This window comes from Bombina bombina, chromosome 1 (assembly GCF_027579735.1).
Source record: "Bombina bombina isolate aBomBom1 chromosome 1, aBomBom1.pri, whole genome shotgun sequence".
Classification (NCBI taxonomy): domain Eukaryota; kingdom Metazoa; phylum Chordata; class Amphibia; order Anura; family Bombinatoridae; genus Bombina; species Bombina bombina.
Genome location: NC_069499.1, coordinates 1,187,478,785 through 1,187,496,174, shown reverse-complemented (window position 1 = coordinate 1,187,496,174; position 17,390 = coordinate 1,187,478,785). Strand labels below are relative to the sequence as shown.

General features: G+C 39.8%; 1 protein-coding gene across 2 annotated transcripts in view; it reads left to right on the top strand.

The window, feature by feature from the left end:
* The window catches only part of ADAM11 (ADAM metallopeptidase domain 11), a 615,610-nt gene that overhangs the window by 106,586 nt on the left and 491,634 nt on the right, over positions 1-17,390 (top strand). For both annotated transcript variants that reach the window (XM_053699946.1, XM_053699947.1), the window contains exon 3: positions 219-295. In XM_053699946.1, the coding sequence (XP_053555921.1) occupies positions 219-295 (77 nt within the window). The remainder of the gene's footprint in view (positions 1-218; positions 296-17,390) is intronic.

The window sequence follows — 17,390 nt, the reverse complement described above, 5'->3', positions numbered from 1 at the left end:
TGGATGAACCCGTGGACTGGATACACCACAAGAGAGAGAAATTTATCAGGTAAGCATAAATTTTGTTTTTTATATTTGCCGGTGTATATATGCATTTTTTCTTATTTACCTGTATCATTTCAGTTCTTTCTCTCTTAGTCATATTTGTTTACCTAGATTGTATTCTGGCACTGTTCATGACTCCCGAGTTAAGTCTTCTTGTGCATCTTCATTTGCAGGTCTCCCATCTGGCGCATGTAAGCTTCTTGGTGCCGACGGCTTGGAATAATTTCACCCTTGATCTGGAGCTCAACCAGTGAGTCATTAAATTAGCAAAATAAATGTTATCACATCTTAACTACTGTGTCTTTTTTATATTATAAACCATAGTAACCTACTCCCTGCTTCCATTAATGTGCCAAATGTTTAAATCTCTGCTTCTTAGATTTTGTCTTTTTACCCCCAAGAGGATATTCATGGCCATTAGAGTCTAAGAATCTCTAGAATAACCTGTATATCAGATGAATTGTATGTATTAGCTTTGTCACTAGCCTTATTGGTGGTCTAGGCTTCATATATATTTAGCAGTTATGTATCTTCTAATTTATAATAGCTGAAAGCTTTCTTACTACACTCATATTTCTGGGCATATCAGAAATTCTCCACAAAGATATGTATAATCCTGCACCAGTATTTATTAGCACACTTGCTATTCCAACACAAGACCTCCTAACTAGGGGCTCATTTCCATTGAGACATACAGAAGTGTCCGACAGCTAAAAGTAGTTTACGTCTCCATGGTTTCCATTGAAATATTTTGCGCATTGCGTGCAGTCGCTCTTTTTGTGAAGGTGTAAGTTAACGTTGTGTTAACGCTTCCATCTGACATCGGATTTCTTGAAAATCAAGTTAGTTGCTATGGTAACCCGGCCTTACACTATAAAACATACATATAATAAATAATCCCAGCCAAAGAGACTTTGAAAAAATATTTATTAAAGTATAAGATAATACCTAATGTATCAATCTCAGGAGAGATACAAGGTTCCGCTTGCTCACATCCACACAAACCCCATCCACCAGACACATCCGTACCACATGCAAAAAGAATAACCTAAAAGACTGGTTACTAGAAAAAAATAATAATAATGATATAGTTCCCACTCCTAGGCGTCCCCAGAGAGTGAGACAAGACAGTATCACCTGAATCACTTAAAAAACAAATGAAAATGTTGAAGCAGTAATTGTAACAAAAGTCCTCTGTAAAGTCCAGAAAGAAACAAGAATCAAATCATTTGTATCCAAAGTAAATATTACAGTTGCATTGTAATGTCAGGCAACATTTTCTTCTGTATGTTTCCCCATATAGAGTACCCGGTTATCTTCTTACGGCTCAATAGACTTAACAGCAGTCCATACCGCTTAGCTATAGCAATGAAAACCGGGATACCAAAGAATTATGTCTCAATCCATGTCTCTTGAGGACAAACTGAAGACTTGAAAAGAACTCAAAAAGTTATAAGCTGTTTGTCAAATGTATATGTTAATTATCACAATGTCCTGTTATCTTGAATTACTGCAAACAAGGAACGAACTGTAAACTTGAAAAAACTTGAAAGATATAAGCTGTTTGCCACACTGTGTAATGAATCACACAATATATTGTTGTACTGAATTAATGTGAAAGCAGTGCTTGGCGAGGTATACCGCTAATCCAACTTCACACTCTCTTTTGTATCTTCACTCACGTAATATAAAACCCAGCATATGCCGTTTCCACCAAATATTGCTTATGGTCGTCTTAGTATCATAGCCATCAGTTACAGAATGCCTTAAGTGTCGAAGACAGAAGCAAACAAACAGGTGTGGTGTAGCCTTACCCAGCCGACGCTAGTATAGCCAATATTACCGTGAGACTCGTCACCGGAGAAATCTTCAGTGTGGAAATGGACCGCATCCCATCTAGCTCTTTTTCCCTCAAGCACGCTGCATATAGACGATACACAGAGTGGCTTCAGCACAGCAGGTAAGATTCGATGATAGCGTCTTTACTGTTTCCGCGCGTTTTGGGGACACCGCCCCTTTGTCAAGGAATGTCCAGGTGCTAGAAAGGGTGTAACATTTAAAATAGTAAAGCTACAAATCTATTGGATGGCCCAAACACACCCTCCATACATCACAACATGTACGCTGCATATAATCATACTGCAGTGGATACCGGATACGGCTAAGCCTCACGAATAGTACCGATAACATTCAAATGAAAGCAAAACAACGTGGATATAGAAAAAGTTATTTATATAACGAACATTGTTATAATCCTGACAGAGCGTGCTTTATTAAAGCGAAGACTGTCATTGTCTATATAAGAAAAAGAAAAAATTAAAGCTTGCACGCTTACCAAATGTATCTCATGTCTTTCTAAAGCCCTCGAGCACAGCAAAATGTATTTGTATATGCTAGCTAATATGTATAGTTTAATAGCTATAGAACGCTCCTCTCTAAAAAAAAACGGGGAAAGAACCGTGAAAATAAGATTTTTGATTGTATGATACAAAACATAGACTGCATATAGAGCCATACAACTCTGCACATTAGTGCTTCAAGGAGCCTAAAAAAGTTTTTAGATCCCAAAGTACATACATGGAGCTACCCAGACGCAATTACCTATTGCAAATCTGTTGCAGCCAAAGCTGCACTTCTATATGATTTAGAAATTTTAGAAACAAAATTTAGATTACGAGCTATATCAATAAACCAAATTAGACAATGGACCCTTGTTCAGTGATTGCTACTAACAATATTATATGAGTATATATAATCTGCTCAATGTTGTAGTAAAAAACAAAATTACTCTTGTTGAGGCAATAGACCATTATTAAATTGCTGCAGAATATCGAGGTCATCTATCCAAACTTCAAAGGTATAAATATCAGAAGAAGCAAAATACTTAGGTTTCATCCTTGATCCCTACATCACCTAAAGCCAATGGTAGTGGGCCAAACAACTCTCTGTATATAAGAATCTCTTTGCCACATGCATCCTATTGCAAAGCCACTTACTTCATAACCAAATTTAGATAAAGTTACCCCATGAAATATTTTGATTGAGACCTTTGGGAACCATAGTATCTAATTTCCTAATCCACTGCGCTTCCTTCCTAAAGAGTAACTTCTGTCTGTCCCCACCTCTACGTAGGGGTGGTACCCCATCAACAATCTGAAATCTAAGTTGGCTTTTATTATGTGCCAATCTGGTAAAATGATGTGCAACTGGTGCATCCTCATCATCTTTGCCTATTGCAGTTTTATGTTGGCGTATCCTATCCCTCACAGTTTGGGTGGCCTCGCCAACATATGCCAAGCCACACGGACATTTGATGACGTAGATTACGTACTTGGAGCTGCATGAAAACCGTCCTTTAATAGGTATCCTCTTTCCCTTAAGGGGACGGGGTACAAGGAACAGAGGAAGAAGCAGAGGAGAGGGGGGAGGAAACACAAGAAACGACACCTCTTATCAGATTTCCACACGTCAGAACAGGAGATAACCAAGGAGAACCTGGTAGTTAATATCTCAGATATTACTATTTCAGATGAGACATTGGGAGTATTGCAAAAAGGCTTGTCATTTGTTCCCACTACATTGCCCGATTTCTTTGAGATCGAATGTGACCTACAGAGATTTTTTAGGAATCTTAGATTAAAACGTTTTGTTGCTAATAAAGATCAGTTGAATATTAGGGAACATAGTGGTCCCTTTCAATTTCACACACGAAACATTAAACCTAAGAGTACTTTTAATCCACCACATACTAATAATTCGGTTGAAGCCTATATCACTTTGATCAAAAAAGATTTTGAGGTGATGAGAAGGAATTTTCGCACCAAGGTTAAATCTAATATGACTAAGAAGGAATTAGAAATTTTGGCGGATATTCAGTGTCACAAAGACTTGATTTTGAAGCCGGCCGATAAGGGCGGGGCTTTGGTAATCATGAGTAAGGTGAAATACAAGGAAGAGGTCTTAAGACAATTACAGGACAAGGAGAATTATTGTATAGTGACAGTTGACCCCACATCACGCATTAAAAGTAAGGTAACAAAGCTAGTTGAGGAAGCTGTAGCTTCTGATCTTATTACCAATAAGCAAGCCAAATTTTTGATAAAGGACAATCCAATCACACCAGTTTTCTATGTATTACCTAAAATACATAAGAGACTGATTGATGCACCGGGCCGCCCCATCGTGGCAGGAACCGAATCCATCTTCCAACCCATTGCTATATTTCTGGATCAATTGATCAGACCATTATTGGGCTATTTGGATTCATATTTACAGGATACCACAGATTTCTTGTGTAAGATAATACCGAAAGTGGTTCCTCTGGATAGTCTATTAGTAACGATGGATATAGCCAGCCTCTATACATCTATACCTCACCATCTGGGTATCGACAGTGTATTCTATTTTCTGTACAAGGACAAACTATACTCTCCCAGTGAAAGAAGATTCATTAGGGATCTTTTTGAAATTATTCTTTATGAGAATTTCTTTCTCTTTGAGGACACGTTTTATGTCCAGAAGAAGGGAACGGCAATGGGCTCGAATATAGCACCAACTTATGCCAATCTCTTTGTCGGACAGTTTGAAGAAGAAGTAATCTTTGTAGATCAAGGATATACAGATTATGTCCAATGCTGGTATCGTTACATAGACGACATTTTCTTTATTTGGACAGGGAATGAGGACGAATTGACAGAATTCATACAAAGGTTGAATACTGCGCATGTGTCACTCAAATTTACCATGGAAGCTAGCAAAATACAGGTGAGCTTTTTAGACACTATGATCTCTGTGGTAGACCAGAGATTGAGGAGTGATCTCTTCACAAAAGACACAGACAGGAACAACACACCTCTATATGACAGTTTTCATCCTCCTTCCCTTATTAAAAATCTTCCATTAGGTCAACTACTTAGAACCAAAAGAATTGTGGATGATCCTGAGGTTTGTTTAAAAAGATTGGATGAGATGGCAAAATAAATTTCGAAACAGAGGTTATCCTATTGAGGTTTTGACACATAATTTGGAAAAAGTTAGATCTGTGGATAGGATGAGTCTTTTAAGTAAAAAAAAGACCACCCCTAAAAAATTCTCGGTTCCTTTTGTTAGCCCTTTTGGGTTCCATAGTAGAGAACTGAAAAGGATAATTCTACACCATTGGCATCTGTTGAAAGATGATGCCCAAGTGGGCAAAATGTTCTCTGATACCCCACTTTTCTCCTTCCGGAGAAACAGAAATCTGAGGGACACATTAATTCGTGCAGATTGGGGTTCTACGAAGAAACAGCTTGAAATAAGCAAGAAAGGATCTTTTCCCTGTATGAATTGTGCCTTGTGTCATTCGATGCAACAAGGAGATTGTATTAGTCACCCTCAATCAGGAAAGAGGATACCTATTAAAGGACGGTTTTCATGCAGCTCCAAGTACGTAATCTACATCATCAAATGTCCGTGTGACTTGGCATATGTTGGCGAGACCACCCAAACTGTGAGGGATAGGATACGCCAACATAAAACTGCAATAGGCAAAGATGATGAGGATGCACCAGTTGCACATCATTTTACCAGATTGGCACATAATAAAAGCCAACTTAGATTTCAGATTGTTGATGGGGTACCACCCCTACGTAGAGGTGGGGACAGACAGAAGTTACTCTTTAGGAAGGAAGCGCAGTGGATTAGGAAATTAGATACTATGGTTCCCAAAGGTCTCAATCGAGATATTTCATGGGGTAACTTTATCTAAATTTGGTTATGAAGTAAGTGGCTTTGCAATAGGATGCATGTGGCAAAGAGATTCGTATATACAGAGAGTTGTTTGGCCCACTACCATTGGCTTTAGGTGATGTAGGGATCAAGGATGAAACCTAAGTATTTTGCTTCTTCTGCTATTTATACCTTTGAAGTTTGGATTGATGACCTCGATATTCTGCAGCAATTATTTAATAATGGCCTATTGCCTCAACAAGAGTAATTTTGTTTTTTCCTACAACATTGAGCAGATTATATATACTCATATAATATTGTTAGTAGCAATCACTGAACAAGGGTCCATTGTCTAATTTGGTTTATTGATATAGATCGTAATCTAAATTTTGTTTCTAAAATTTCTAAATCCTATAGAAGTGCAGCATAGGTTGCAACAGATTTGCAATAGGTAATTGCGTCTGGGTAGCTCCATGTATGTACTTTGGGATCTAAAAAATGTTTAGGCTCCTTGAAGCACTAATGTGCAGAGTTGTATGGCTCTATATGCAGTCTATGTTTTGTATCATACAATCAAAAAACTTATTTTCACGGTTCTTTCCCCCTTTTTTTTAGAGAGGAGCGTTCTATAGCTATTAAACTATACATATTAGCTAGCATATACAAATACATTTTGCTGTGCTCGAGGGCTTTAGAAAGACATGAGATACATTTGGTAAGCGTGCAAGCTTTAATTTTTTCTTTTTCTTATATAGACAATGACAGTCTTCGCTTTAATAAAGCACGCTCTGTCAGGATTATAACAATGTTCGTTATATAAATAACTTTTTCTATATCCACGTTGTTTTGCTTTCATTTGAATGTTATCGGTACTATTCGTGAGGCTTAGCCGTATCCGGTATCCACGGCAGTATGATTATATGCAGCGTACATGTTGTGATGTATGGAGGGTGTGTTTGGGCCATCCAATAGATTTGTAGCTTTACTAGTTTAAATGTTACACCCTTTCTAGCACCTGGACATTCCTTGACAAAGGGGCGGTGTCCCCAAAACGCGCGGAAACAGTAAAGACGCTATCACCGAATCTTACCTGCTGTGCTGAAGCCACTCTGTGTATCGTCTATATGCAGCGTGCTTGAGGGAAAAAGAGCGAGATGGGATGCGGTCCATTTCCACACTGAAGATTTCTCCGGTGACGAGTCTCACGGTAATATTGGCTATACTAGCGTCGGCTGGGTAAGGCTACACCACACCTGTTTGTTTGCTTCTGTCTTCGACACTTAAGGCATTCTGTAACTGATGGCTATGATACTAAGACGACCATAAGCAATATTTGGTGGAAACGGCATATGCTGGGTTTTATATTACGTGAGTGAAGATACAAAAGAGAGTGTGAAGTTGGATTAGCGGTATACCTCGCCAAGCACTGCTTTCACGTTAATTCAGTACAACAATATATTGTGTGATTCATTACACAGTGTGGCAAACAGCTTATATCTTTCAAGTTTTTTTTCAAGTTTACAGTTCGTTCCTTGTTTGCAGTAATTCAAGATAACAGGACATTGTGATATTTAATTTAACATATACATTTGACAAACCGCTTATAACTTTTTGAGTTCTTTTCAAGTCTTCAGTTTGTCCTCAAGAGACATGGATTGAGACATAATTCTTTGGTATCCCGGTTTTCATTGCTATAGCTAAGCGGTATGGACTGCTGTTAAGTCTATTGAGCCGTAAGAAGATAACCGGGTACTCTATATGGGGAAACATACAGAAGAAAATGTTGCCTGACATTACAATGCAACTGTAATATTTACTTTGGATACAAATGATTTGATTCTTGTTTCTTTCTGGACTTTACAGAGGACTTTTGTTACAATTACTGCTTCAACATTTTCATTTGTTTTTCATTTGTTTTTTAAGTGATTCAGGTGATACTGTCTTGTCTCACTCTCTGGGGACGCCTAGGAGTGGGAACTATATCATTATTATTATTTTTTTCTAGTAACCAGTCTTTTAGGTTATTCTTTTTGCATGTGGTACGGATGTGTCTGGTGGATGGGGTTTGTGTGGATGTGAGCAAGCGGAACCTTGTATCTCTCCTGAGATTGATACATTAGGTATTATCTTATACTTTAATAAATATTTTTTCAAAGTCTCTTTGGCTGGGATTATTTATTATATATTATTGAGTTGAGGACCGACTCCATCCCGTGCCTGAGCATTTATCATATTTGGAAGTGCGGTCACTTTTTATTTTACTATAAAACATACGTTTAACTCTGCGCTCCTTATCTGTGATCACCTCTAAAGAGAAATAAAAACGGTTTATTATAATTATATTTTCCACTTTATTAATATATGTAATATGTATTGCTGCACTAGGCATGTCTCATTTGAATTTTGTGGATATCTGCTTGCATATATTTTTATATGTAAATATATACTGATATTGCCATAAGAACATAAGTGCAACTATTCTTATACATGGGACAATAATAAATATTACATATTATAACTTTTTTCTGCATTGTAACACTTGCATTGTTTGCCAGATATAAAAATTTAATGGTAGCAAAGCCTCAAAAAGATAATGTTTCCTCTTTTACCCCTAGTTGAGCTGTGTGTAATATTTTTCAATGTATCAACTGCCTCCGACAGTGTATTAATGGTTTGCGCTTTCATTGGAAACCTGGTATAAGCTTCTAATACTTTCTATGGGACGCACAAATATTTTTAGCAACCGACCCCATCAGAAGCAATCGATAAACGGAATTGCTTCCGACAGCATATTTATTAGTTTGTGACCTTGTGCGAACCTAGTTACAGCTCTATGGAAAGGTCTGGAAAGAATACTGGAAAATATATAGTTTAGGGAAGCTCCAAAAAGGCAATGGTGTGCAAGGATAAAAAGTAAAGTAGTGCACACATGCTTACTTTATTTCCTAAGATATGGTGAGTCCACGGAATCATCAATTACTAGTGGGAATATCACTCCTGGCCAGCAGGAGGAGGCAAAGAGCACTACAGCAAAGCTGCTATATATGTCACTTCCTTTACCCATAATCCCCAGTCATTCTCTTTGCCTGCGGTGCAAGGAGGTGAAGTTTTAGTGTCTGATCTATAATCAAGATTTTTTTATTTTAAAGCAGAGTAGGTTTGCTCTGATCTTTCTAAAGGGTCTAGCCTTAGCCCATGTCAGTCTCTTCAGTAGGGCAGTGGTGGCTTTTAAGCAATTGGGAACTTGTGGGGTACAATCCTCACTGTGTTTTCCCAAAACATTTTGCTGCCCTATTTAGATAGCCTGAGTAAGTTTACTCAGTCTTTCTGTATTTCCACAGGTTCATGTGAGGGATGGCATCCTCTCAAACCAGGTGAGCTGTCCTTCTGCTGGACAGATAAATATTAAGGTAAGTGACAGTTTTATTTTTCTATGTAGCAGGGGAAAATGTGGCACTTATTCAGCTGAAACGCTGCAGGGGGACGTTTTTTATTATTCCTGTCAGGGTGCAGGTTTTTATGGCAGTTTTTGCAGGCACTGTTAGTGTGAGGAGTTATTTATTTTATTGATGGCTCAGTGAGGATCCATTTTTAGTAACGGGTTATGTTCTTTTTTGGGGGGTTTTATTGTTTATTTTTAAGCCGGTTTTTCAAGAAAGTTGTTTTAAAAAATAAATGTAAAAAAATAGCTTTTTTGTTAGCTGTAGGACCACCCCTTTTAGGGTGGTTCTGATTCTATGATGTCAGAGTTTTTATTTGGCGCTTTTCTTCACTTCCTTTAAGAGTGAGGTGCGCATACATATTTCAGATGGCTCTGCTGTTTAGAAGGCTTCATGCTGTTTTTGCTTCTCTGGAAATCTGGATCAGGGATAGGCAAGGTGTCTGTACACGGACACTGGTATCCATGACTGGCCCTTGCAGTGTCCACCGCCTGTTTTGCGGAATGATGGAAGTCAGAGCAGCCAGTTTAAAGAGGATGCTGTTGTTTGTACTGGGACCCCAGTGTATGCATTGGCAGCAAGGGGGTCTGCATGCTGAGACCTCCCAGGCGAAAGTGAAGGGTTAAAACAGGGAATAGATCTAGGAGAGCTGGTAACAATTCTGCCCTGCTTGTACACAGATGGAATAAAGTCCTGCTTCACCACAGATACTTATTTTATTTCTCATGCTGATGGGCAGTACATGAAAAATGCTGCCCATGCTGTATGGAGCATTGGTATGCTGCAGGTGGGGATATCCAGTGAGGGAGGGATTATAAAGAAACTGCCTTGACTAGTTAATTGATGTCTGTAATGAAGCATAATACAGGGCAGCACTTTTCATGTACTGCCCTTCTCTACCACTTCTGCTGGATGGCTATTCCACCATGCATTCACTAACCTCTCAGTAAAGAGTGTTTTTTAATGTTTTTAATTTGATATGTACCTTGGTGTCATTCACTAAGGTCTGTACTTTGGAAAATGTCCACCACAGCCTTGGTTTGTGCCTATCTTTGATCCGATTTGTAAAGGGGATTGTTTTTTTTCTCAGTTTGCTGCGGGTTGCAGGACATTTAGGGCACCTCAGTAATTCTGCTGAGGTGTAGAGTGTTGCCTGGGGTATGTTATCTTGATTTGGTAAATTTAAAGGGAACATTTATTTAGGAAAGTTTTTTGGTTCTGTATTAATCCTTTGTTAAAAGATATAAAAATAAATAAATAAGTTACATTTTTTCTTTGCTTCTTTTCTTTGTACTGTGGATCAGGAGGCTGTGCAGGATGTTACCTGTAGCTTATGTTTTGATGCCCAGGTGGAACCCCCAGTACCTTTTTGAAAGACCCTTAGCTAAGGCAGATGCTGTTCAGGAACCTCCTTTTTCAGATGTGCCGCAGCTTTCTCCTCAAGCGTCCCAATCCTATTCATCTGCACATGCAGTGCCCTGCATTTCCTCTCAGGCTCCGTCTGAAGTTACTTTGCAAGATATTGCTGCCCAGGTATCTTCTGTGGTATATGAGGTGCTGTCTGCTTTTCCCATGCTGCAGGGAAAACGCAAAAGGAAATTTAAAGAAACAGTAACTAAGGTTTCTGATCCTGAAGTGGCTAATCAAAGTATTTTCTCTCAGAAGTCTGAGGATGAAGATTCCTCGGGTGCATCTGAGGGTGAAAATTCGGACTCAGGCAGTATAATTCCTTCTGCTGATGCTGAAGTTGTGTCCTTCAGATTTAAGCTGGAACACCTCCGCTTGTTACTTAAGGAGGTTTTGGTTACCTTAGATGACTCTGATACTACTATCATTGTAGTTGTTCCCTCTGTGGTGGAAGTATTTCCTGTTCCAGATCGTGCTGCTGAGATTATTGCACAAGAATAGGAGAGACCTGGTATTCCTTTTAATCCATCTCCAATTTTTAAGAAGATGTTTCCTATAGCTGACTCTATTAAGGAATCGTGGCAAGCGGTTCCTAAGGTGGAAGGAGCTATTTCCATTTTGGCTAAGAGGACTACTATTCCCATAGAAGATATTTGTTCTTTTAAGGATCCAATGGATAAGATATTGGAATCATTATTAAAGAAAATGTATGTTCACCAAGGTCTTCAGTGGCAGCCTGCGGTGTGTATTGCTACTGTTACCAGTGCTGCAGCTTACTGGCTTGATGCCTTGTCTGATTCTATTCAGACAGATAGTCCTCTTGAGGAAATCCAGGACAGGATTAAGGCTCTTAAATTAGCCAATTCTTTTATTACGGATGCTTCCTTACAGGTCATTAAACTGGGAGCAAAAATATCTGTTTTTTGCGGTTCTAGCTCGCAGAGCCCTTTGGTTAAAATCCTGGTCTGCGGATATTTCTTCTAAGTCTAAGTTATTAGCTATTCCCTACAAGGGTAAGACCTTGTTTGGACCTTGTTTGGGCCTGGTTTGGCTAAAATTATTTCAGATATCACAGGTGGAAAGGGATCTTTTCTTCCTCAAGATAGAAAGAGTAAGCAGAAAGGACGTCAGAGTAATTTTCGTTCCTTTCGTAACTTTAGAGGTAAACCCTCCGCTTCCTCTTCCAAGCAGGAACTATCCAAGTCTTCCTGGAAGTCTGGTCAGTCTTGGAACAAAGGGAAACAGTCTAAGAAGCCTGTGGTTGACTCTAAGTCAGCATGAAGTGTCGGCCCCCGATCCAGGAATGGATCTAGTAGGGGGCAGGCTTTCTCAATTTGCTCAGGCTTGGATACGATATGTCCCAGACCTGTGGGCTGTGGAAATTGTATATCAGGGGTATAAGATAGAATTCAAGATTTTTCCTCCCTAGAGGCAGGTTTCTTCTCTCAAGATTATCTGTAGACCAGATAAAGTGAGAGGCATTCTTAAATTGCATCAAGGATATTTTTGTCCTTGGAATTATAGTTCCAGTTACTCCGCAGGAACAAGGTCTGGGATTTCATTCAAATCTGTTTATGGTTCCCAAAAAAGAGGGGACTTTCAGACCTATATTAGAGCTAAAGTGTTTAAACAAGTTCCTCAGAGTACCGTCCTTTAAGGAACTATAGTTCAATTCTTCTTTTGGTTCAAGAGGGTCTGTTTATGGCAACCATAGACTTAAAGGATGTGTACCTTCATGTTCCCATTCACCGGGATCATCACAAGTTTCTAAGGTTTGCTTTCTTAGACAATCATTTCCAGTTTGTGGCTCTTCCTTTCAGCCTTGCCACAGCTCCCAGAATTGTCTCAAAGGTCCTGGGGGCTCTTTTGTCAGTGATCCGGTCTCAGGGCATTGTTGTTGCGCCTTATCTGGACGACATTCTGGTTCAGGCGCCGTCTTTTCAACAAGCAAACTCTCATACAGAGATCTTGTTGTCTTTTCTTCGCTCCAACAGTTGGAAGGTAAATCTGGGAAAGAGTTCTCTGATTCCAGCCACAAGAGTAGTGTTTTTAGGGACCATAATAGACTCCCTACTAATGAAGATATTTTTGACAGAGGTCAGAAAAACAAAGATCTTCAACTCTTGTCTTGTCCTTCAGTCCTCTCCTCGGCTGCCAGTGGCTCTATGTATGGAAGTAATTGGTCTGATGGTTGCTTCCATGGACATCATTCTCTTTGCTCGGTTCCATCTCAGATCTCTGCAGTTATGCATGTTAAGGCAATGGAACGGGGACTATGCGGATCTGTCTCCGCAAATAGTTCTGGATCAGGCGAAAAGAGACTCTCTTCTGTGATGGTTGTCTCAGGAACACCTTATCCAGGGAACTTGCTTTCGCAGACCTTCCTGGGTGATCGTGACCATGGATGCCATCCTTCTAGGTTGGGGAGCAATAGGGGGGTTATTGAAGACTTAGGGTCTTTGGACTCGGGAGGAGTCAGTTCTACTTATAAACATTCTAGAACTTAGAGCGATTTCAATGCTCTACTGGCCTGGCCTCGGTTATCCTTAGCCCTGTTTATCAGGTTCCAATTGGACAACTTAACATCGGTGGTGTACATCAACCACCAGGGGGGAACTCGGAGTTCCTTGGCCATGACAGAGGTGGCCCGGATAATTCAGTCTCACAACTGTTGTCTTTCTGCGATCCACATCCCAGGAGTGGACAATTGGGAGGCAGATTTTCTGAGCCAGCAGACCTTTCATCCGGGGGAGTGTGAACTCCATCCGGAAGTATTTTCCAGTTTAATCCTCAATTGGGGGCAGCCAGAACTGGATCTCATGGCTTCTTGGCAGAATGCCAAGCTTCTGAGGTACGGCTTGAGGTCAAGGGATCCACAAGCTTTCTTGATAGATGCTCTGGCGGTCCCTTGAAATATCAGTCTAGCATACATATTCACTCTCCTGCCAAGAGTCATTGCTCGGATCAAGCAGGAGAGGGCGTCGGTGATTCTCATAGCGCCGGCGTGACCTCGCAGGATCTGATATGCAGATCTAGTGGAAATGTCGTCTCTACCTCCATGGAGACGCCCTCTGAGGAAGGACCTTCTACTTAAGGGTCCCTTTTTTTCATTTAAATCTCGTTTCTCTGAAGCTGACTGCTTGGAGATTGAATGCTTGATTTTATCTAAGTGTGGGTTTTCAGAGTCGGTCATTGAGACCATGATTCAGGCTTGTAAGCCTGTGACAAGAAAGATTTACTATAAGATATGACATAAATATTTGTATTGGTGTGAATCCAGAGGGTACTCTTGGAGTAGAGTTAGGATTCCTAGGATTTTGTCTTATCTCCAGGAGGGTCTGGAGAAGGGTTTATCAGCTAGTACTTTGAAAGGTCAGATTTCTGTGTGCAATCTTTTTGTCAGGCCTTGGTTAGCTCCTCACTGGAGTCTTAACCTTGTTCTTAGAGTTTTATAGTGGGCTCCGTTTGAACCTATGCATTCCTTAGTTATCAAGATGTTCTATTGGAAGGTTTTGTTTCTTGTTGCTATTTCTTCTGCTCGGAGAGTTTCGGAACTCTCGGCTCTGCAGTTTGATTCTCCTTATCTTATTTTTCATTCTGATAAGGTGGTTTTACGTACTAAATTAGGTTTCCTACGTAAGGTTGTTTCAAACAAGAATATTAATCAGGAGATTGTGGTTCCTTCTTTGTGTCCTAATCCTTCTTCTCCTAAGGAGCGTTTGTTGCACAACCTAGATGTGGTGCGTGCATTGAAGTTCTATCTTCAGGCGACTAAGGACTTTCATCAGTCTTCTGCTTTGTTTGTTTGTTTTTCTGGGAAGCGCAAGGGTCAGAAAGCTACGGCTACTTCTCTTTCTCTTTGGCTAAGGAGTATTATTCGTTTGGCCTATGAGACTGCTGGACAGCAACCTCCTGAGAGAATCACTGCTCATTCCATGAGGGCTGTTTCTTCTTCCTGGGCATTTAAAAATTAAGCTTCTGTGGAACAGATTTGCAAGGCTGCAACTTGGTCCTCTCTGCATCATTTTTCAAAGTTTTATAAATTTGATACTTTTGCCTCAACTGAGGTTTCTTTTGGGAGAAGGGTTCTTCAAGCGGTGGTGCCTTCTGTTTAGGTCTACCTGTCTTGTCCCTCCCTTCTCATCTGTGTCCTCTACTTTGGGTATTGATTCCCACTAGTAATGAATGATTCCGTGGACTCACCATATCTTAGGAAATAAAACATAATTTATGCTTACCTGATAAATGTATTTATTTCCAGATATGGTGAGTCCACGGCCCACCCTTTATTTAAGACAGTTATTTTTTTCTAAAACCTCAGGCACCTCTACACTTTTGTGTTTTCTTCTTTTTCTATTTTTCCTTTGGCCGAATGACTGGGGATTATGGGTAAGGGAAGTGACATATATAGCAGCTTTGCTGTAGTGCTCTTTGCCTCCTCCTGCTGGCCAGGAGTGATATTCCCACTAGTAATAGATGATTCCGTGGACTCACCATATCCAGAAATAAATAAATAAATTTATCAGGTAAGCATAAATTATGTTTTTTAGAATTTGTAATATATGCAAATATATTTAGATACTTGTTTGTTTTTAATATTTGAGGAATAAAATTATTTTATTTTATTTTTGGTGCAGTATTCATTCTTTATCTTTGCAAACCATATCAGAAATTCTCGTCATGTGACTTAAAAGATATATAAATATATATATATATATATATATATTAATACAGATGGTGAGAGTCCTCTATCACTTACTGTTGGTTATAACTCTTCTCTACCACTAGAAGGAGGCAAAGATTCCCAAACCCCAAGAGCTCTATAAAACCCCTCACACATACCTCACTCTTTACTTTGCCTTCACTGGAGGTGGTTGAAGAATGAAGATGTGCATTTGATTCTTCAGAGAGAGGTGTTTTCAGCCTATGTTGAGGCGCCGTTTCCCCTCAGAGTTCAGTGCTTGTCAGAGGGGAGGGATGTATACGATTTTTATTTTTTATTTTTTTTTACCTCATGGAAACATTTTCAGAAGCCCTCTATAATTGGTTGGAGGGACTTGTCTTTTGCCTCCTTTTATGGATCTACAATATATGGACTTGTCTTTTGCTTCCCTTTGTGGATCTACAATATACCTCTGCTGATGTGTTTCAGTACTGTTTTGGCTGTCTGTTGCTTGATTGCTAGTGTACGCGTATCTATTGGTAAGTATCTTTTTATTGACATTTAGACACTCCTATAGCTATGTTATGGGCACTTTATGTATGTATATATTTATTTATATATATATATATATATATATATATATATATATATATATATATATATATATACACTCACTCACCGGCCACTTTATTAGGTACACCTGTTCAATTGCTTGGTAACACAAATTGCTAATAGGTCAATCACATGGCAGCAACTCAATGCATTTAGGCATCTAAACATGGTGAAGACAACTTGCTGAAGTTCAAAACGAGCATCAGAATGGGGAAGAAAGGGGATTTAAGTGACTTTGAATGTGGCATGGTTGTTGGTGCCAGACGAGCTGGTCGGAGTATTTAAAAAACTGCTGATCTACTGGGATTTTCACGCACAACCATCTTTAGGGTTTACAGAGAATGGTCCAAAAAAAGAGTGTCAGGGTGCCTGGAATCAGACTGAGACGAGAAGTGCAAAAATAATCACACCTTTATTAATAGCAAAAAATAATAAAAGGTCCACAAGTCAAATAACAAGCCAGGAGTCAAAACCAGAGCTGGTAGTCAGACGAGCCGAGTCAGGAGCCAAAGCGAATAGTCAGACGAGCCGGAATCAGGAACAAGGAAAACAGCAGAGTCAGGAGCAAGCCAGGGATCAGGAACCAGGAAGGACGTCAGGCAGCCAGGTAAAACACAGGAGCTCTCACAAACAGGTCTGAGATAATGCAAGGGCAAAGCATACTGAACAGAGGCCCTTTAAATAATAAGTGATGACATCACAATTCTGAGACTGCATCCTGTCTCACATGGATGATGCACAACAGTCTGGCCATAAAAGGAAGTGCAGGCAATGAGCAGCATCCCCCACAATGCACCAAGTCAGGAAGAGAGATGAGTAAAATGGCTGCCAGCAGCACATGGCAAACACAACAGGGAAAAAACCCGGACAAAGAGAAAATATCAAGTGAGTGGCAGTTGTGTGGACGAAAATGCCTTGTTGATGTCAGAAGTCAGAGGTGAATGGGCAGACTGGTTCCAGATGATGGAAAGGAAACAGTAACTCAAATAACCACTTGTTATAACCAAGGTATGCAGAATACTATCTCTGAACGCACAACACGTCGATCCTTGAAACATATGGGCTACGGCAGCACCGGGTGCCACTCCTGTCAGCTAAGAACAGGAAGCGTAGGCTACAATTCACACAGGCTCACCAAACTTGGACAATAGAAGATTGGAAAACGTTCCCTGATCTGATGAGTCTCGATTTCAGCTGCGACATTCAGATGGTAGGGTCAGAATTTGGCGTAAACATGAAAGCATGGATCTATCCTGCCTTGTATCAACGGTTCAGGCTGGTGGTGGTGTAATGGTGTGGGGGATATTTTCTTGACACACTTTGGGCCGCTTAGTACCAATTAAGCATAGTTTAAATACCATAGCCTACCTGATTATTGTTGCTGACCATGTCCTTCCGTTTATGACTACAGTGTACCCATATTCTGATGGCTACTTCCAGCAGGATAATGCAACATGTCACAAAGCTCAAATCATCCCAAACTGGTTTCTTGAACATGACAATGAGTTCACTGTACT